Source organism: Arachis hypogaea, chromosome 17, assembly GCF_003086295.3.
Source record: "Arachis hypogaea cultivar Tifrunner chromosome 17, arahy.Tifrunner.gnm2.J5K5, whole genome shotgun sequence".
Classification (NCBI taxonomy): domain Eukaryota; kingdom Viridiplantae; phylum Streptophyta; class Magnoliopsida; order Fabales; family Fabaceae; genus Arachis; species Arachis hypogaea.
In genome coordinates, this window is record NC_092052.1 from 12,713,108 (window position 1) to 12,734,714 (window position 21,607).

At 30.6% G+C, this 21,607-nt stretch overlaps 1 protein-coding gene and 1 long non-coding RNA gene across 2 annotated transcripts; both read right to left on the reverse strand.

Moving 5' to 3' along the window:
- Window positions 1-833: 833 nt before the first annotated feature.
- On the reverse strand, window positions 834-4,777 carry LOC112764921 (uncharacterized). The gene is made up of 2 exons (XR_003183400.3): window positions 4,339-4,777; window positions 834-1,164 (listed from the first exon to the last, which is right to left on the reverse strand). It is a non-coding gene; the product is annotated as an uncharacterized lncRNA (long non-coding RNA).
- A 4,790-nt stretch (window positions 4,778-9,567) lies between these two features.
- Window positions 9,568-13,121, reverse strand: LOC112762535 (mannose-1-phosphate guanylyltransferase 1). The gene is made up of 5 exons (XM_025808401.3): window positions 12,820-13,121; window positions 11,333-11,466; window positions 10,973-11,035; window positions 10,641-10,880; window positions 9,568-10,519 (listed from the first exon to the last, which is right to left on the reverse strand). Exons 2-5 carry the CDS (start codon window positions 11,441-11,443, stop codon window positions 9,848-9,850), a joined length of 1,086 nt encoding a protein of 361 aa, XP_025664186.1. The 5' UTR covers window positions 11,444-11,466; window positions 12,820-13,121; the 3' UTR covers window positions 9,568-9,847.
- Between the last annotated feature and the right edge of the window lie 8,486 nt (window positions 13,122-21,607).

A 21,607-nucleotide genomic window follows, 5' to 3' on the forward strand; every position in this document is an offset into this window, starting at 1 on the left:
TTAGTATGAATAAGTGGGTGAAGACTTGATGAAACCACTCAATTAAACACAAGATAAACCATAAAATAGTGGTTTATCATCTGCATAATTACTTGGCGTGCCTAATTGACATCTTGTTAATTGCTAATTGCACTACTTATCATACTTGCTCTCTATGTGTGATTGTTTGCTTGTTTGTTTGATTGCTTGTAATTGTGACTTGTTGGTTTGGAGTGTGGTGGTGTGTAAGTGCTTATATGTGGGGTTGGAGGCCGAGATTTTATATTGTTTTGGGCTCAAGGCCTAGATTTGATATTGTTGTGGGTCGGAGGCCATGATTTGATTATTTTGGGCCAGAGCTCGTAATTTGGTAAGTTGGTAAAGGTTGATATGCACTTTGACTTGTGGTGATTTGAGTGTTGATTGAATTGCTTGGACCGAAGGCCATGATTACTTTGTGATGGGCCGGAGGCCGTGATTGATTTGTGTTTGAGATTTAGCAAAGTATGAAAAATCAAGCTAGTTCAGTATAGACATAATGAACCTATGCTTGGAACAGATTGGTCATTCATACAAATTAGGTAACTTTTAAGATTCTTGTAAGAAAAATTTGAAACTGAATTTTTGTTTTGAAAAGGTTCATAAGACGAGCTATGATCACTATGGTTGAAAACAACCTTCTTTTTTCATATCCTCTTATGACAATTCTAAACTTATTTGGTGAAACCGTGTGGTTAGGTTCTCACCCCTTACAAACTTCTCTTTTCAGGACAGACGAGATAGCCTATGAAGTTTCTTCTACGCGTCTGGTTGTACATCTTAGTTATAGTTTTTCCTCGCCTTTAATTCTTGCATTTTTGTAAAGAGTGATAGGAGTCGAGATTGTAATGATATGTATGTATGTATATTGGTAAGTTACTTGTATAAGAAGTATTGTATGTATATATATACATCTATATGTAAGTGTTGTGAGTTGTGATTTTATATATGTTTGTACAAAGAAAAAGTATTTTTGGTTTTTCAAAGAAAATAGCGATACAATTGTTTGAGTTAAAGACTCCTAGTTTATTATCAAGTATATGAAAGTTGTCGTAATATCCTCGCTATCGGAGTGGCACAGCCGGAAGCGTGACATTTGGGTTGTAAGGGTGTTACAAAGGAATTTCGATGCATTCTGGATTTGAACTGTTATACGTATAAGAAGAAGACGATGTTAATGACAATAACAATAACAATAACAATAACAATGATGATAATAATGACAATGGAAGAGGAGGAGGAGGAGGAGGAGGAAAAGAAAGGAGGAGATCGAAGAAATTCAAACGAAAAAAGAAAGAGGAGGAGATGGAGGTGGTGATGTGGTGGTGGTGACAACGACAATAATAAAAGAGAAAGATGACGAAAGAGGAGGAGGAGGAGAAGAAGCAGCACCATCAGGGGTGTAAGGAGGAGGAGGACGAGGAGGAAGAAGAAGAAGATGATGATGATGATGATGATGAATACGATAATGTATAGCGCGCATGGATGTGAAACACATTATAACAACTTGGTTGGATTTGGTTAAGTCTTTTGCTTGATTATAAAGCTTTATTGTTTTCCAAATTGTTTAAATGCTATTTGGAATAATCAACTTCCCCTTCGGAGTGCGCTTAACAACCTCCAAAGGGACCTTTTGGAATGGAATAAAAACAGTTTTGGGAACATCTTCATGACTAAAAAGTGATTACTTAATAGAATTGCAGGTGTCTAAAGGAGCAACAGTTATAGTAAAAATTCCTATCTAGATGAGCTAGAACAAAACTTGAACAAAGAATTGGATGACATTCTGGACAAAAAGGAAGCATTCTAGCTGCATAAATGTCTAGAAAAAGGTGGATCGTGGATGGTGATAGGAATATTAGATTTTATTACACTATGACTATCATCAAAAGAAGAAAAAATAGGATTTTAAAGCTCAAAAACACAAATGGAGAATGGATAGAGGAAGAAGAGGAATTAGGCAACCACATTGTTGACCACTTCAAAAGTATTTATTAAGAAGAGGTAACTACTGTTCTTTTATATTAAAATACTATGCATTATATGACTTTAACTATGATATTTATACGAAATTCTCAGCCCTACCAAATGAAGAAAAAGTTAGAAGAGCCATGTTCAGCATTGGTCATTGAGAGCTCCTGGAAGTGATAGGTTCCCTGCACTTGTCTTCAAGAACAAATAGGACAACATGAAAGGAAAAGTTTAAGAATTCATTGAGATGTGTTGGAGGAATCCAGAGACTATTAGACAAGCAAATACTACCCTCATAGCTTTGGTGTCGAAGACTAAAAATCTGGTGTTCATCAACTAGTTAAGACCTATAGCTATTTGCAATGTGCGTGCTATAACGTCATAACAAAAGTTCTTGTCGAAAGGATCAAGCCACACTTGAATGACAGAATCGCGGCACACTAATCCAGATTTATATAAAGGAGGAGGATTCAAGATAACATCATCATTACAAAGGAGTACATGCACACAATGAAGAGAATGAAAGGAAGCAAGCAATTTATGGCAATCAAGAAAGACTTCAAAAAGGCCTATAATAAGATAAGTTAGGATTTTTTCAAGTTGAGATTACAAGAGTTTGGACTACTAGATAAGATGATTCAGATAATTATGTTCTGTGTGAGCACTATGTCTTTCAATGTGATCTAGAATAGGAATAGAATAGAAGATTTTATTCCAAAGAAAATCCCATTTTTCCTACCTTTTTGTGATAGGCATAGGTAAGCTTTCTTACCTTATAGAGGAAAAAGTGCTTGATGGAGAGTGGAGGCCGATGGGAGTGGGTAATGAAGGTCCAAAGATATCCCACCTTATAGATGACCTCCTTTTTTTTTTTTTTTTGCAGAAGCTACTTAGAACCAAATGTAAAGAATAAAGGAGACCATGGAGGATTTTTGCCAAGCTTTAGGGCTAATAATAAATGAAGAAAAGTCTTCAGTGTTCATTAAAGGTATGGCCGAAAATACTAGGAAATATATCTTGAGTTTGACCAATTTCAAAGAGCAAAAAGAATTCGAAAAATAATTTGGAGCTATTGTCACAAACAAGAGAGAGGGAAATGAAAAGTATAAGAATGTTGTGGGCAAAGTTCAGAGTAAGCTGAAATTGGAAGAGTAAGTGTTTGTCTTTGATGAGAAAAATGACACTAACGCAATCTACTATCAGCCCGATTCTTAATTACCAAATGCAACATGAGAGAGTGCTTAAGGGAGTATGTGTTGAAGTGGAAAGGCTAAAGTAAAGTTTTATTTTGGGAGATGAACCCAATAAAAAAAGGATGTACGTAATCAGTTGGAAGATTTTATGTCAACCAAGACAAGAAAGGGGTTGTGATTTAGAAGATTATCCTCCATGAATGATGCCTTTCTCATCAAAATATTTTAGCAAATGAATGAAAATCCTAACTTGTAGGTTAAAGTTCTGAAGTACAAATATTGTAATGAAACTTTATAGATAATAATACTTAAAGTAAGAATTCTAATTCATGCCTCTAGAAGAAAATTCTTAAGATGTGGCCTATCTTTCAAGAAAACTCGATGAAGCTTATAGAAAATGGATAAAGAACTAATTTTTGGAATGATTGTTGGGTAGAAGGAGTAGGAGCGCTCAAGGATAGTGCTAAGAGTCACATTGTAAACAACAATAGCCTTGTTATTGAGTGGACTAAAGATAGTAGGAGTTAGGATGTGGATAAACTAAACTTCCACCTACCACAAAAAAGGGTCAAACAACTATGTATCTACCACATCTTGAAGGAGATGAAGATAGAAGGGGTTGGAAGCACACTCACAATGAAGACTTCTCAATTGCTTCAACTTATAAAGTTTTAAATAATTGGGACAAGCCTAACAAAACTATCTAGAATAATCTTTGAAATTGGAAGGGACCACAAAGAGTAAAAATCTTCATGTGGATAATCATACATAGGAGAATCCTTACTAGTTAAAGAATAGCAAGATTTTTTAGAGAGAGTGGGGAATACAAAATTGTCAGAGAGTGCAAGAAGATCTCATACATATTTTCTGAAATTGTCTTAAAACTTCGACAATTTAGGTAAATATCCTAAATCTTAGAGAACTACAAACGTTCTTCAGACTCAACTGGAGAGACTGGGTGGATTTGAACCTACAAAATTAGCTAGGCCAAAATAGAAGGGTAGATTGAAAGGATATGTACCTCATTACTTGCTATAGAATTTGGGATTGGAAGAATAAAAAATATCATGATGATAATTATAATAGGCCAGCTCAACCACATAAAGAAATCATAAAGCAAATTTAAAAAATTAACCAAGTTTATAAAAAAACTTACTTGACGGAAAAGACAAGAGGGAGAAGATCCGCAGAGATAGGATAGAAGCGCCCGCCGCAAGGACGAGCGAAGCTGAACATTGATGCGACATTGTTGGGAAACTCTCAAAGAGCAGGCTGTGACGGTCTCCTGCCTAACGAGGATGGACATTAGGTTGTGGGCTTCACGCACAATCTTGGATTCTTGGGTGCTGCTCAGCGTTTGTAGTTGAACTTTGGGACATTGTTTAGAGGCTAATTTTAACATGAAAAATGGGGATGAGAAGAGTGATGATGGAATGTGACTTTGAAAGTGTGAAGTTATTGAATGGGAAAAAAAGGTTGGAGAAACACTCTAGTTCTCTAATTAGGAGAATTGATGAGCTAAAAAATTATAATTAGAGAACTCTTTTTGTAGATATCTACAAGAAGGACAATAAATGTGTAGATTACTTAGCTACGAAAAGCATGAAAATTGAATTTGATTTTTTATTTTGGGATAACACATTTTTAGAGTTAGTCAAAATTCTCGAGAAGGATGAAAGAGAGACTATCTTACCTTGATCTATTTGTAGTTTAGCTTTTTTTTGTAAGTTTTTTTTGGATTTTTTTAGTCTTATTTAAATACCAAAAAAAAAATGCACAAAAGTATTAGATATTAACTTCTTTTTTCTATTGATATTAGTCAATTATTTAAAAATTATTTTATTTATCTTAAAATTTAAACTTTAGATTAAAAAATTTAACTAAATTTTGAATTATAAACCTAAACATTAAAATTGGCTAATATTAACTAACAAAAAGTTAGCTCTCTATACTTTTTCTTAAATGAAATAATATTTTCTTAAATTATAAATTTTAAATTTTAAATCTTAAATTTTAAACTTTAAATCATACAATATAAATTATAAATTCTGAATGTTAAATCTTGAATTCTAAATTTGAATAATTAATTTATATAATAAATAAAAAATTAAAATTTATTTAATTAATAAGAAATACAGTACTTCTTAATTCTTACTTAATAAGTATCATTTAAAAATAAATCTTAATCACATAATACATGGTTGAGCATAAGAATCTAAGAGTAATTATTCCTAGTTCATGAAATGTGTTCATAAATTTATTATCTTCCTTAAAATGATAATTAAAAAAGCTTATATATATGGAGAGTTCTCTTGTAACTTTAATTTTAGTGACTAAAAGTGATATTTGACCTACAAATAAAATATTAATATATGATAAAAAAAAAAAACTAAAACTAAGACCAAAATAATTCTCTCTCTTATAATTTTTTATAATTATTTTTATTAAAATAATTTTTTATAATTATTTTTATAATTATAAAAAATAATTTTAAAAAAATAACACCAAAATAATTTTTTAATTATATTTATAATTATTATTTTAATATTATTTTTATTTTTAAAAAATAATTTCTTATAATTATTTTATGACTATTATTTTTACTAAAATGATTATTTTATATTTATTTTTATTTTTTAATTATTTTTATTATTTTTTTATTTTTAAAAAATAATTTTTTATAATTATTTTTATTATTATTTTTACCAAATTATTATTTTTATAATTTTTTTTTGTAATTTTAAAAAATTAACACCAAAATGATACTCTCTCTCCTATAATTTGGCTTTTTTATATAAATAAATAAGGAAAAAACATTAATTTCTTCCTTCAAGTGAACGGGCTTTTGGTATACAAAATCACGTCTGTATTCAAAGAAAAAAAGTTGCCAAACATCAAAGAACAGCGTTCCCGCACGTTTATCATCTTCAACGTGTTTGCCAAACACACCCTTAAACTCACCTTATGGAGCAAATGTGCCACAATATAAAATTCATCCAACCGATTGAGGTTCTCCTCCACGTTAACCCCTCTCTCACGAGGTGGCCAATTCGCAGACGCCACCGGCGAGATGGGCCAATTCGTTGCCGCTGCCCCTGGGTTGGACCAACTCGTGTGCGCGGGGCCTGACTTGGTCCATTTCGTGCTTGTCAGGTGCGACGTGGGGACCTGCATGATTCCTGCTGCTTGCTATCTACTTCATTTCGTGGACGTCGGACCTGTAATGGAGTGAAACTCCACTTCGTGTGCACCATCCATGAATTAGCCATGCGTATTCTTGAAAGAGTTTTGCCTGGTGCGTATTTTGGTAATTAATATTTTTTTTTTATTTATTTATATAAAAAAGCCTTATAATTTCTTATAATTATTTTTAAACTAACACCAAGAAAGAGAATATCATTTTGGTGTTAGTTTCTCAAAATTACAAAAACAAAAAATCATTGTAAAAAAATCATTTTGGTAAAAATAATAATAAAAATAATTATAAAAAATTATTTTTTAAAATAAAAATAATAATGAAAATATTTGAAAAAATAATTTTGGTGTAATTTTTGGAAATTATTAAAAATAATAATAATAAAAAATTAAAAAATAAAAATAATTATAATTATAAAAATCTTATTTTAGTAAAAATAATCATAAAAATAATTATAAGAATTTTTTTAAATAAAAATAAAAATAAAATAATAATTATAAATATAAATATAAATATAAATATAATTAAAAAATTATTTTGATAAAAGTAATCATAAAAATTTATATTTATAAGAGAGAGAATCATTTTGGTGTTGGATTTAATTTTCTTGTCATGTGTTAGTATTTTACTTATAAGTCAAATTCATGCCACCCTTGATCACCAAAACTAATACCACCATAAAACTCCCCTATATATATAAACTATTTAAATCTCACTGTTAATTCATTATTAATAGCCAAAAGTAAAAATTGTTTTAGCTAATGGAGTGAATAATATTATTACTCTTATTACTCTTTTATGTCTCTTATAAACTCGAATATTTTACGTAAATATATTAAGCAATCATATGATAACAACATTAAACAAAAAGTTTGACACTTTTGTATGTTGTTATGATTTTAAAATATGTACATAATTTCGATAACTGTGTCATGATGCTGCTGGTTAGCTTAGCTTATTGAGTTCGATGCTTTGCTATATATAGCCCCACAAATGTATGGAAATCTGAACTTAAAACTTGATACATCGTTGATAAAAGCTAAGGATGAATTCCAACCTTTTTCTTTCCAAGCATGGAATTCCTTGTATTCAATTTACTTGAATTTATTCTGGATTCCAACTTGAATTCTTTTGTGATTCCAATCAACAAGCAGATTTAGCTATTGAAGGAAATGCATTCTTCTCAGCTCATGCCACCCTACAAGTGCTATTGAGAATTTCAGGAAAAGTCTGAAAATTAACAAGAAGCAATTTCTCCAGTGTTGGGAGGTTTTGATCTACACTACTGGCCTTAATCCAGCAGATATGAACATGGAGGTGAATGAATCTAGCAGTGTGAAGATGGATGAGAATCAGACAAATCAGTAGGTCCTGGAAAAGGTGAAAAAAATTCAGTTGATTGCATGAGATGACAAGACCACATGATTAGGATTTTGTTTTGATTAATTTTCTTTTGATATATTGGAGTTTGTGTCTTCTGGGACAATCATATAGATTGCTACGTTAGTAATCATTTCTTGATATTAGCAATGCCAAACAAAGAAACTCCTTGAAAGCACAAGTATCGCTGTATTTTAGTTCTAAGTGATGTAATTGGAAATTTTTTATCTTAGGCTGTGAAGTAGCGTTATGATGATTCAGATTAACCACAGAAATTAAAATTGGATTGCATCTAGGGGCCATGACAATTATGTCCACCTAGATCTATCTACATTCAAGAGGCAAGACTTCGTTGCAGAACTCAGTTTCTGGTTCATTTCCACATGTTTGGACAGATAGTTAAATATTCTAAAGCAGTTTCTTTTAACAGCTGTTGTTGCTGTTGTCGGTTACAAAAAGCAAAATAACTTTAGACTACCTAATATTTTGATAGTATGAGATTATTCAAATTTCATTGTTTTGTCAATTACCATAGAATAACTAATAATCTAATATGTATTGTTTTAAATAATTATTTAAAAAATTGAAATACTTGTAGGAAGCTTTCGTACATAGCTGTCATAAAATCTTTGGCAGATTTGGATTAAATAAAGTGATGAAGCGACACATTTAACTCCATTATTGAATGCTTGTCTTAAATGCCCCTACAAATGTGGAGGTTGTGGATACTGGATAATGGATTCACCATGAATTTTAACCGTCGATTTTATTAAGGTTGCATCATAAGAAAATGAAAACTCTATCAACGGCCGAAAATCATCTATCTGCCTCTAAAATTTTTTAGGTGCCTCATATTAGTTAACCAAATTCACTGGTTTTCTAATTTGCTGCTTTATGTCTCCAACTCCAACAGTTGCAGCACCAATTAAATCCTGCCCCCACCTCTTGTCTTGTCATCTGGTTGGGGCACTTATTATATACACAATAAGACAAACAAAAAGGAAAAGCCATGTAACCAAAAGTTTTCTGTTCTTCTCAACTTCTCATGTGATATACAACTATTTGAGAAGCAATCAGATAAATTTCTGGGTGATGCACGTGCATTGTATGCACAAATGTACGACTCACATATTCTTAGAATTTAGATTTCAAGATAAAATAGCTTTACACTTTTCCTCTGTGAAAAATCAAAATTGATACCTGACCATATTCTTGGCAATTTACTGGATAAAACTTGAGACCTGTGTCCAGATAAGTCAACTTAAAATTACACAAAAAGAAGTGTAAAAATCATGCTTACAAAGTAGTGATGAAAATGGTTTGTTAAGCAACTTCATTTGTATGACCCCTCCTTCACATGGTCATGATACAAGATCCAGGAACTGCATAACATCCACAATCCTTAGGCCCCATAGTATAGAAGTTTACCTGTATTCGATGACGATGGTTCACCAACAGCATGATATATTGATATTCTAATTATTAGCATTCATCGCTGCAATCTGCAAAGTATATGCTCTCAACCACTTTGCCCGAGTTTGGTTACCATGTTTAATTTCTCTTTTAATTCTAAATATTTCCCATTTGTACGATTTTGTAAAAGAAAAAATGAAAATAAAACAAAAAACAAAATTCATTGTCTATACTGTTGTCTTATTTTTTCTCATTTTACAAAATTCTAAAAGCAAAAAAAAATAAAAATAAAAATTAAAAATAAAAACATAAATGCAAATCATAAAAACCCTTAGCTTTCCCTATAAAGATGATTGAACTCTTCCTTGGCTTCTTGATCCTTGCTACCAACAGATGGAAATAAACAACTAATTAATAATTTATTTCTATACTTACACTTAAAATTAGACAACTTTTACACAAAAGACCAAACTTGCCATTTACAAAGATTGTGGCCTTTCAACATCGCAATGGCATCATTCGTTCTAAACAAAGAACTGACTTGTACACTATGCAGGACAAGAGAAAACAAAAGGAATGAAGGCATGAAAGGAAAACAGATGAAACAAACCAACAGAATTTCAACTCAATAACTTACTGCCTCCTCATCACATTGCTACCAGTTTGAACATTAACCTCACATGACTATCTCTGGCTTCAGAATACTTGACTTGATCTCTTTGTGAGGCAAAATCACGCCACCATTGGTATAAATTTCATCGCAAACATGGACATCTTCTCCAAGGATAGTCATATTCTCCACTCGTGCCCATTGCCCAACTGTGGAATGCCATCCAATAATACTACTGGATACACAAGCATGCTTCTTGATCCGGACTCCTCGCATTACCGTGCAGCGTGAGAGTCGCACACCTGACTCAACAATGCAGCCAGGACCAATGGCGACATCAGGTCCAATGAGGCATCCCTCGCCAATTTTGGCGGTCTCATCCACAATGACATTCCCAACAATGTGTGCGCCACTAGCCAACTTAGGAGAAGACTTCTTTCTCAATGAATCCAAGTAGAGTCTCAGACCGGTAATGTAGTCCTTTGGTTGTCCAATATCCATCCAGAACCCAGGCAGAACCATTGCATATAACTTTTCCTCTGCTGCAATCTTTGGAAACACCTCTTTCTCAATAGAAGTGGGCCTCAGTTCAATTCGGTCCAAGACAGAGGGGTTCAACAGGTAGATTCCAGCATTAATTTTGTTACCAACAAAGAGCTTTGGCTTCTCCACAAATTTCTCAACCTTCCCCGTTTTCTCCTCCATCACAACCACACCGTATTTTGATGGCTCATCAACCTACACAAGCACATGGAAAATAATATTACATGCCACAACTGGAATGTATAGTCTCATATTCTTGCAATGGAATTTAGCTTTTACATTCATATTTTTTTTGGGGGAGGATAAATATTGGTACCTTTGTCACCATTATAGAAGCCTCTCCTCCATGGGATTTGTGGAATTCAATCATCTCTTTAAGTGGGTACTCACTGATAACATCACTGTTGAGAACGAAAAATGGCTCGCCAGATTCATCTATCAGCTTATCCCTAGCAAGAGCAAGGGGGCCTGCAGTTCCAAGCGGTTCAGTTTCTTGAGAACATGTGATCTTGATGCCAAGCTTTTCTTCAAAATCCTTCAAAAAATTCAACATAACCTGCAATACGAAATATTACCAAAGTTAAAATAGAGAAACTTTAGCCATATAAATCACTTTCAACATTGACAAAATGTTGTAAGGAAAGGAACCTCTGGCTGGTAATTGATAGCAAGAACTACTTCAGAAACTCCAATGGCCTTAAGAGCCTCAATCTGAAAAGCATGTCAAGTAAAAAGGTAAATCAGGAATATAGTCTATTAAGCCATATTAAGTGAAATGCATGAGATATGCAACTAAATACATACACACATACATAAAAAGGTTACTTATCACATATCTAGAAAATACAAATAAGAGAATGTTTAATTTTAAAAAATGTTGATAGAGTCTCGGTACGTAGGATAAATGGACTCAGATATTGCAAAGAGAAAAAAGGACATTCAACAACAAAGTCTATACATAACACATGTGAAACTTGAAGAGCAAAAAAAGGCCAGCAAAACCTTTACCTGATGCAGAATCATGGGCTTATTAGCAAAATCAACAAGAGGCTTAGGGAAACTCAGTGTCAATGGCCTCAACCGTGTTCCAAACCCTCCAACCAGAATCAGTGCCTTCATTGTAATATGCCCTTTGCTTTTTCCTGTAAGCTTATAAATTTAGAAACAGATCGAGAAAACTTAACAACAATTTCAAATGTGAGCAAACAGATCCCACCCTCTCCTATAAATATTGACATCCAAGAAAGAAAGAACGAAGTTGCACTGAACACATGTAAGTTAACATCTGGCAAATCAATTGAAAGTGAGCCATGGTGTGTTCTATTGAGTGAGACATGGATTCAAATTCAGTACATGCCAACATATGAACCATAAGCTAGAAAGGCAAGTGAAAATACGCAAAAATAGTTTACTCCATATGAAAGGAAAAGACAAAAAACAGCTATATGCAAGCACTAGAGTTTAACAAGAATGACTACAAGGTTTAAAGTATGCAGCTGTTTCTTTCATAAATGGAGTAATTTTGCATATGTAGCTTTTATTAAGCATTATGCTTAGGAACCCTTCAAAGTAAAGCACCTTGCTTTGGTTCAACAATCTCCTTTTTTCCAGTACTTACTTGGACAAAAATATGTGAAACCACCAAAAAAGTAAAATTTATAGGAAAAAGATGAAATATGTGAAAAATGAAAGGCTGAAGTGTGTAAAAATTCTTCTGTACTATGAGAACAAGATTGCTCTTGCTCTTGCTCAGATCCATCAACTACATGCTGCATCGGCTTTATTTTTCTTAACCATCCACATTTTCAAGCCACCTTCAAATTCTTAACAACCACGATACTGATCTGGTATGCAATCAATGGATCAGAGCAAGAACAACAAACTCTCTCTGTAAACAAGAATTTCATGCAGTGAGCTGATATGCATTCATAGAACAAATAGTATTGAGTCTTATATCAGAACAGAGGAAAAGAGCTCTGACTTATATTGTTTGCTTCAATAAATCAAACAAAAGAATAACATATTTTCTAGTTGAGTAATTTTTCCAGCTGAACCTACCTATTGCAAATGAAAAAAACAAATCTCGTTAGTCCACATTAGTCTATTTACTTATTTTACATTGAATTATTGGCTGAAAAACTCAAAATCAGTGAATAGATGACCAATCCGACGGAGAAAAAGAGAAAGGACTAAGTACCAAAAAAAGAGATAAATAAAAGGCACAGATCTCACTTGCACACAGAAAAGAAGTAAAATTTAAGCAGAAAAACTCAGATCACAAATGAAACAACAGAAAGAAAAAAAAAAATTATCCCCAGAGCTAACAACATTGTGATTACTCGATCGGAAATTCAGAATTACGAAAAGATAATAAGAGCTAGAGACAAAGGAATAACAAATCGAGCAGGAATTACACGAAATCAGAAACACATTGCCATAGCCACATGAAAATTCAAGCACAGACAAAAACCATGATTGGATCATGGACGAGTTACCTCGGAGGAAGAAATTGAAGATGGCGATAAGGTTGAACGATGGAAAGAGATAAAAACCGGAGAGAGGGAAAGAGAAACAGTTAAGCAGGGAAAGAAAGAGCGTCAACCCGGACCGGGTCAACGCGGGCGAGTCCGAGTCTAGAAGGAGAAGGAGGAGAAGAAGAAGAAAAAGAAGTTACTGAGTGAGCTGTAATGCCAGTTATGCCATTCATCTTCCTAATCTTCTTTATATATACCAACCACCCACACCCAATCATTTTTTCTTAACTAGCGCTCTTCTTCCCTTCTTTTTTCTTTCTTTCATTTTACTTTTTATATATTATCTTATCTTAATAATATGATTTTCCACGTAATCAACTGAAGGGATATCCTAAAATTACTTTTCTTTTAAAGGTAAAGCATATTTAATTTTCATTATATTAATAAAATAATTAATTTTAAAATTTATTAATTAAAAATTTATATAAATATAAATTTTGATTGAATGATCTTATAATTTTTTACATTTTTAATATATTAAAATTAAAATTATTTTATTATTTTAAATTTTTAAATTTTTTAAAAATATTTTAACATTTAATTTACTTTAATTTTAAAATTTTAACTTTTATACGTTGTTAATAAAAAATAATTTATACAATCAATTATTTATGATGACAATTACAAAATAACGACTTTTTAATTTATTATTTAAAAGATTATTTAAACAAATACTTGAGATTATATTTAAGTTAGTTTCTAAATTTTTACGCAAGTCTTAATTTAGTCTCTAAAATTTTAATTATCTTTAGTCCTTAAATTTTATAAATATGATTTATATTAGTTCCTGAAATATTTTTTTAGGGACAAATGTTAACAGAACGCTTATATAGACAGTCGGATGCCAAACTGGATTATATAACTTTTAATTTTGACACTTAAATAGTCAAAAATAATATTACAAGCGGTGCTTATAAAAATGTTTCTTTTCAAAAAGTGACACGATATCGTTTTTTGAACTATTTGAGCGCTAAAATTAAAACTACATCATTTTAAAAATTTTAGTGTGATATTTAATTGTATATCAGTGCTCTATTAATATTTGTATGCCAAAAATTAAAATTTTATAATAATAATAATTATAATTTTAAAGATTAAATTAAAACTCATATACAAGACCAAATTGAGTATTATCTAGTGGTGGAACTTGAAAAAAAATTTTGGGGGGCCAGATAGAAAATAATTGTCAAATTGTTTTTGATATGGACCTCATTTAAGATATGCTCGTCTAATCTCATCTCTCTGGTTTGGGTGATATTGCTAAATTTAAAGCCGTTTTTCAAAATCTCGTTCCAAAAAGTTAAGGGTAAAGTCATCATAGGTAACTTTTTGAACTTTTGAAGGTTATATCTCACTTTCTTCGTGATTCATTAAAGTAGAACAACTATCTACACTACATGTGTTGATATTGTAAAAGTTATATGTTTTCCTTCTTAAATATTAACCTTCCTCTTAAAAAATATATCAATTTTTTGATTTTTCATTATTATTTTATATAAAAATTTGAATATATATCCTATAAAATATGTAAAGAAGAAGTTAGAAGGACAAATATTAAAATTTATAATATTTATTGAATTTTTTTTATCAATTTATACAAATACAATAATATTAATACTTATTGAATATTCTATTATTGTTTATCATATAAAAAATTAAATTAAATAAATAGTAAAATATAAAATAATATTAAATTAAATAAATAAATAAATATCTAATTTTTTATATTTGAACTTAAAGATAGAAAGAGTATTGTTTATTGAACAATTGAACTTATTAGATACTTTAAGTCATAATAAAGTATTTAAGTCAATTGAACTATTTTTTATCTTTTAAAAAAGTACTACTAAGTTTTTTATAAAAAGTTTGGAGGGCCATGGCCCCCCTTGTCTGAACTAAACTCCGCCATTAATATTATCCTTAGATGTTAAATCACTATGATCAAAAATAAATTGTTATTATTAAGTATTAAATTTTTATTTTATTTTATTTATTATTTTATCTTTTTTTTTAAAATCAATTTATTATATTTATTTTTTTAACCGAATCATCTAAATATTTTGATTAGTTTAGTTTATTTTAAAATTTAAAATTAATTTAATAATTAATATAAATAAATAACATTATTTTTTTATAATACAACAATAATAACACAAAATAAAATTTTTTTATTTTTTTTCTTATTCTTTGGTAGTTTTTTTTTGTGACTTATTCTTTCGTAATTTTATTATTAAGTATTAACTAAACATTGAATAAAATTTTCTGTGGGCGCGAAGGACTGATGTTTCCCTTTCGTTCGTCGGTGGCTTCCTAAGCTCTTTCGGATTTTGGCCATTACTTCTCTCGCTTCTTCCTTTTATTATTATTATTTTATAATTATTATTATTTTATAACGTACGCATGACACCACCAAATTTTGTACTCATGAATCATGATTGAATTCATAATTGCTATACATGTTAAATTTTTTTACATTATTTTTGCAATTTTTATTTTCCATTTGCATAATACAGCATTCAATATGAATATATAATTTACATCAGTTTAATAAAAAGAAAAATTATCATATGCTTACATGCATGTAAGCACGAATCACAATATTACAATGAAAATTTCACTTTTTTTTTTTTACTTCCATTGAACTAATTTGTTAATGTTTTTTTTTTTTTTTCATCTTTCTCTCTCTCGTTAGCAAAAGAATATTTATATATTTTTTTTTTTTTTGGTTATCTAAAAAAGATTGATTAACTAACTAAACTCTTAAGGGAATTATTATATATTTCCAATTGTTGTTATATCACAATCAAAGTCCTTGCCATGTGATATTACGTATTTAGTATATTATTTTAAAAAATTACACATAATTTAATTTGTCAAGAGAGAGCCGAAACCAGAATATCCCTTTTAGATACCTCTACTGTATGTTTTGGTTTATATAAAGGTTTAAATTCTCTGTGTTTCTATTAAGAATTATAGGAATAATGTCTGTATGTGTAATGCGAAAAAATACTTTCCTTGTAATTTTCTTGCTCAACCTCTTTTATACTGGAGAACTTCTCTCCTTTCAGCAATATCATATAATCAATTACTCATATATAAGATTAATTTTTTAAAAAATATTTATTAAATTTTGGCTTCTTTTAAAGTAAAGAAATTTCCTTACCTGTGAGTAGAAGATTGCAGATTTGCAACGGGATGTACCAAAGTACCAAAAATAAATAAAATAGAGACTTTGTTGCTTAAACTAGAAGATCCATAATAGGTAGCTTCGTCCATGATATCAAATTCAGATTTCTCATAACCTATATATCATATTAGAACCTAGGGTGTACATGGCTCGGACCACACCGGATTTGGCCAAATATAGATCCGACCCGAAATATAGACCGGGTCTAATTTTTAAATCATAACCCGATTCTAAACCCAATAAAACCTATGCACATTCGGACTGGGTGAAAACCGGATAAAAATGGAGTGAAAACCTTGTCTTTAGCATGTAAAAATCATCTAATATTCAACCATAATTTCACAATTCACATAGTAAAATTCACTTAGAAAAATATAACAAGAACCATCCCTTCTCTAAAATTAAAACATAACCACAATCAATATTAATATTGTCTAAACATAAAACATTAACTTATGTCTTATAATGACTAATAACACAAAATATTAAGGTTTACAATACTTAAATTTTACATAAGAGTAGTTATCATCCATCACGAATAACAGAAAATATTAATTGTGTACGATGACCCGACTGAGTTTGGGTGACTCGAACTATGGCCCGGACCCGCCCCGAAATAATGACTGGGTCTATTTTTGAAACTCTTACCCGACCCTAGATCCGATGAAATCACACCAAATTAATCCCTAAAAGGTTCGAGGCCGAACCAAGTCTTCAAACCGGGCCGAACTATGAACACCCTTATTAGAACCATAATATAAACTCATCAAGAACCATAAGACAAAAATGGTTATTGGTTAATAATTATCTTCTATACATTATTTAGGTGGATTTAACTCAAGCATAAAAGCTATCATCAATAAATGATCATCTTATCTTTAACAATTTTAATAGATGTTTAAAATAACAAGAAAACATGAAACTATTTTTAAGTATAAATGTAATTATTTTAATATTAAAATATGTAGATAAATTTTATAAATAATAACATTAGTCATATTATTTTAGTTCCAAAAATAAATTTAATATCAGAATATAAAACATTTCTCTAGATAGATTTTATCAAAAATAATTCATCATAATATATATATTGTTATGATAATAAAAAAAATAATTCAAAGACAAATTTTACTTCATGCAGTCACAAAAAAAAAGTTTATTTTATATTAGATTGTACTTACTCAAATTAATTTTAACAAAGGAATAAGAGAATTTAAAAATTTTACTCATAAATTATGAGAAAATGTCTAAAAATTCAACCACTAATGTTATTTAAAAAAAAAACTTTCAAAAAATAAAATTCTAATATAAATATTTCAATTTAATCACAAACTATATATTACTATCAATGAGTAATTATTATTTTGAAAACATATAAAATTATTACTTATTGATTTCATTATTTTTAATATTAAAATTAGTAACTTTAAGTTTAATTAACTTTATAAAATTTTTATAACAAAAATTACTATGCATATTTTTATTTAGAAATTTAAAAAAAAATTATTTTATATATTTTGGTATATTGTTTCATATACGGGTATATATACTAATTAATTACTTTAAAAATAATTTAAATACATAAATCTAATTCAATAATAATCGTATAACTATAAACTTTTTTAAATGATCAATACATCAAAATTAAATTTATCTATAAATATTTCAACAAAAACTTCCATTGCGGCTATAACTTGAATGTTAATTCACATTACTTTAAGAGATAGGTGTATAATCCACTTTAGCTTGAAGCTTGAGACGGCATGCATTTGCGTTCATAAATCGTAATGAAAGTTGATTCACAAATAAACTAACTGTAGCATGATGAATGAGGTTACGTATAACGTATGGTGTTGACCATAATAGAAGAATTAGAAGGGGAAAAAAAGGGAAAAAAAACTTGAAACCAAATGCAACAACGTAAGTACGTAACGCGTCGGTGGATTTAAAGTGTTAAACTTTGGAATTAGAAAACTGAAGGATTTGCGCGAGACACAATGTGTAACTCGATTTTAATTTCATTATTATATCTTTTTTCATTTACTCTAATTTGCAGTCATCAGAGCCTCGATTTCATGCAAATAACCTAACTATTACGCGTTTACTTTTTGATTTATCGCTTTGACAAAACAGCAAGTTATATGATGCATCTGGTCTTCTTGATTGGCAGCCTAGGTTTTAAGTATTGTCTAACTTTATAAAATCTTTGTATAATTGTATTATTAATTTACTACTACCACCACCATCAAAAAATAATGTTGCCAATGATGAGATCTTTGCACACGAGGATGTGGTATGAGAAGCTTTAATTAATTGATTCTATATAAGTACTTAAGTTTCTAAGGCCTTTAAGTTTCATCTCAAACTAAGCTGATAAGTTCAATTCCTTTTTTTCTTTTGTCAAAGATAATGATGTAACTAAATAGTAAATTAGTTAGTGAAAAATAGTTAAAAAAAGATTCTGATATTCTGTTGTCATTTATGTGTGTGACAAAAATTATTACTGTTCAACATTCTTGTATTTATATATATAGAAAGTCACTTAGATAAAGATGTCAAAAATATCTTTTTTTTTTAAAGATGTTTCTAAAAATTAAAATTTAGAGGAGTGCTACACACAAGTCATTTTTGTTTACAAGTCTTACAAGTTGGGCCTAACATGCGCGTTACAGAAGAAGAAGAAGCAGAAGAAGAAGAAGAAGAAGTTGGGCCTAACACGCGCGTTACAGAAGAAGAAGCGTGAATATAAATGACTTGTATGATTTGTATGGAAAATCGTTATCTCTTTGCCTTCGATCTCCTTCTGTTTTTTTCGATTTTCATGGTTTCTGAAATCAAGCTTTGAAATTGTTTTGAAGATGATGGAACTTCAGAAATACACCCGAACGATTACAAAAATACACCCAAACGATTATAGAAATACATCCAAAGGATTACAGAAATACACCCAAACAGTTACAGAAATAAACCAAACGATTACAGAAATACACCCAAAGGATTACAGAAATACACTCAAAGGATTACAGAAATACACCCAATATAGGGAGAGACAGTATATTTCTTCTTGAAATCAATACACCCAAAGAATTATAGAAATACACCCAAAGGATTACAAAAATACACCCAAAGAATTTAAGAAATACACCCAAAATTCGTTGAAGTACACCTTATGCATAATTCAGAACTCTTTCTCTTTTTCCTCCTCATCTTCTGCTCCTGCTTCTTCTTCTTCAAAAATGATTTTAGAGCTTGATGTAAAAAAATAATGGAAACCGAGAATAACGAAGAAAGAAAACAAAGAGAAAAGCACGTAAATGAAGAAGAAGAACAGGAAGGAAGAAGAACGTGTAGCAAGAAGAAGAAGGAGGAGAAAGAGAAGGCAAGAAACGTACCTTGAATAATGTTTCTTCATTTTTTCTAGTGATTTTGATGAAGGAGAAAGAGAAAACGAAAAGAGGAGAAGAAATTTCAATAAAAAAAAGAGGGAGGAAGAGAAGAAAAAGAGACACAGAGAAAGAAGAAGAAGAAGAACGGAGAAAGAAAAAGAAGAAAAAGAGGCACAAAAAAAATGTGAAACGGCGTGTTTATAAATGACTTGTATGACTTGTATGGAAAACCACTTGTATGTGGAGAATTACTCTAAAATTTAACATATATAATCAATTAAATTGTGTTATTTTTATTAAAATTAGACCAGATAAATCAGTTTAACCAAAAAATTAATAAATTAAATTTTAAACCAGTCTAAATTAATATTTTTTATAAAAAATGACTACAATATCTATATTATAAAAAATAACTAAAATACTCTCTATATATATATATTGAAAACTCTAAGACTTGATTTGGTAAAACTTTTACTTTTCGAAAGTAGCTTATGAAAGCTATCTTTTAAAAGATAACTTTTGAAAAGCTGCAGCACTTGCGTTTGGTAAAATTAAATTAAAAATGGCTTTTAATAAGCACAAGCACTACAATTGTGTTTGGTAAAACAGCTTTTAATAATTAATAAGGGTAATTTTGAATATTTATTATTATATATGGTAATATTAGATTTTTTTTTAATTTTGATAAGTACAAGCCAACTTCGAAAAACTCCCTCTTAGGTGCTTTCAAAAGCATCTCTAACTTTTAAAAGTCACAAGTACAAGCACTTGGACTTTTTAATTTACCAAACGCAAAATGAGGTGCTTGTGCTTTTTAAAAGCACAAGCACCTCTTCAAAAAGTTTTATCAAACCAAGCCTAAATCTTAACCTTATTACGCAGATAAGAGTATTTTAGTCATTTTCTATAATAAAGGTATTGTAGTCATTTTTTATAAAAAATAATATTAATTTAAACCGATTCAAAATTTGATTCACTATTTTTCGGTCAAATTAATTTGTCTGGCCTAATTTTGACAAAAATAACATGATTTAATCGATTATATATGTTAAATTTTAATTATTAAAAAATGATGTTTTAGACGTCTTTATCGGAGTGGTTCCGATATATATATGCTGCAATTTTACAAGTATATTTTATAGGCAAATAACCAAAATAAATTAATTGGCAGTCAAATTTACCAGATTATAATTTTTGGAGATTGCAGACACAAATGTACTTTTTACAAATCTATAGAAACCGCAAGAGAGGTCCCACGAATTCTAAATGCACGTAAATCGCTACACTCCTCTAAAGGTTTACGTTAAAATTCGAAATGGCCAAAAACCGCAACAGGAGTCCAGCAGTTTCTTCAGGTTTTGGCAAATGTGCATAAACCGTGATAAGAGTGTAGCTGTTTATGCATGCACAAAAAATACCTATAAATACCAACCAAGAGGGAGTGGTGTGATGGTAGAGGGTCATTTTCACAAACTCACAAATGGATAGTGAGGAGAGTTTTTTGGTGTTAGTATATTGTTGTGGAAAAATTAAAAAAAGCAAAAGACATGGTGTTAAGTTCACTGATAAAGAACTTGTGAGTGTTTTTATCCAGTCAACATCTACTTTGTCAGAGCTAAAGACAAGTATATTGCAAAAGGCAGGGTTGTGTGGGGCCAAGTGGGTGAAGAAGGTGTTCTACAAGATTCCGATTGCGGTTGTGTCAACTAATGTGCAGTATGAAACATTTGTGATAGGGTCAGACGAAGACATGCAGGTTTTGTTTCACTGTCGGCGCAGTTTTTCAGAAGTGAGAATACACGAGCTATATGCCAAGTTAGAAGATGGTGTCAACAGTTCCAAGGCATCAGCGTCGAATCCTCAGACAACGACGGTGGGGGGATACTTCTACCTCGATGTCTGTCGTTGCACTTGGTTATCTGTTGGCTAACCTCCATTTGTTTCAGCTGGGATAGCTAGGTCACCCGGTTTGATTTCTGGTCGTTTAGGTGACGGTGAACCAGATCGGGTTGAAAATGCGATGCAAGAGGATGATTCGGACGATTAGCCATCTCACATCTTGGGGGACAGTGACGAGGATACTCCTAGGAGCCCACCAACACGTTAGGGGCCATCAAGTTCTGGGTCACAGCAATACCCGTCACATTTTTCAATGCTGAACTTGGAAGCCGTCGGC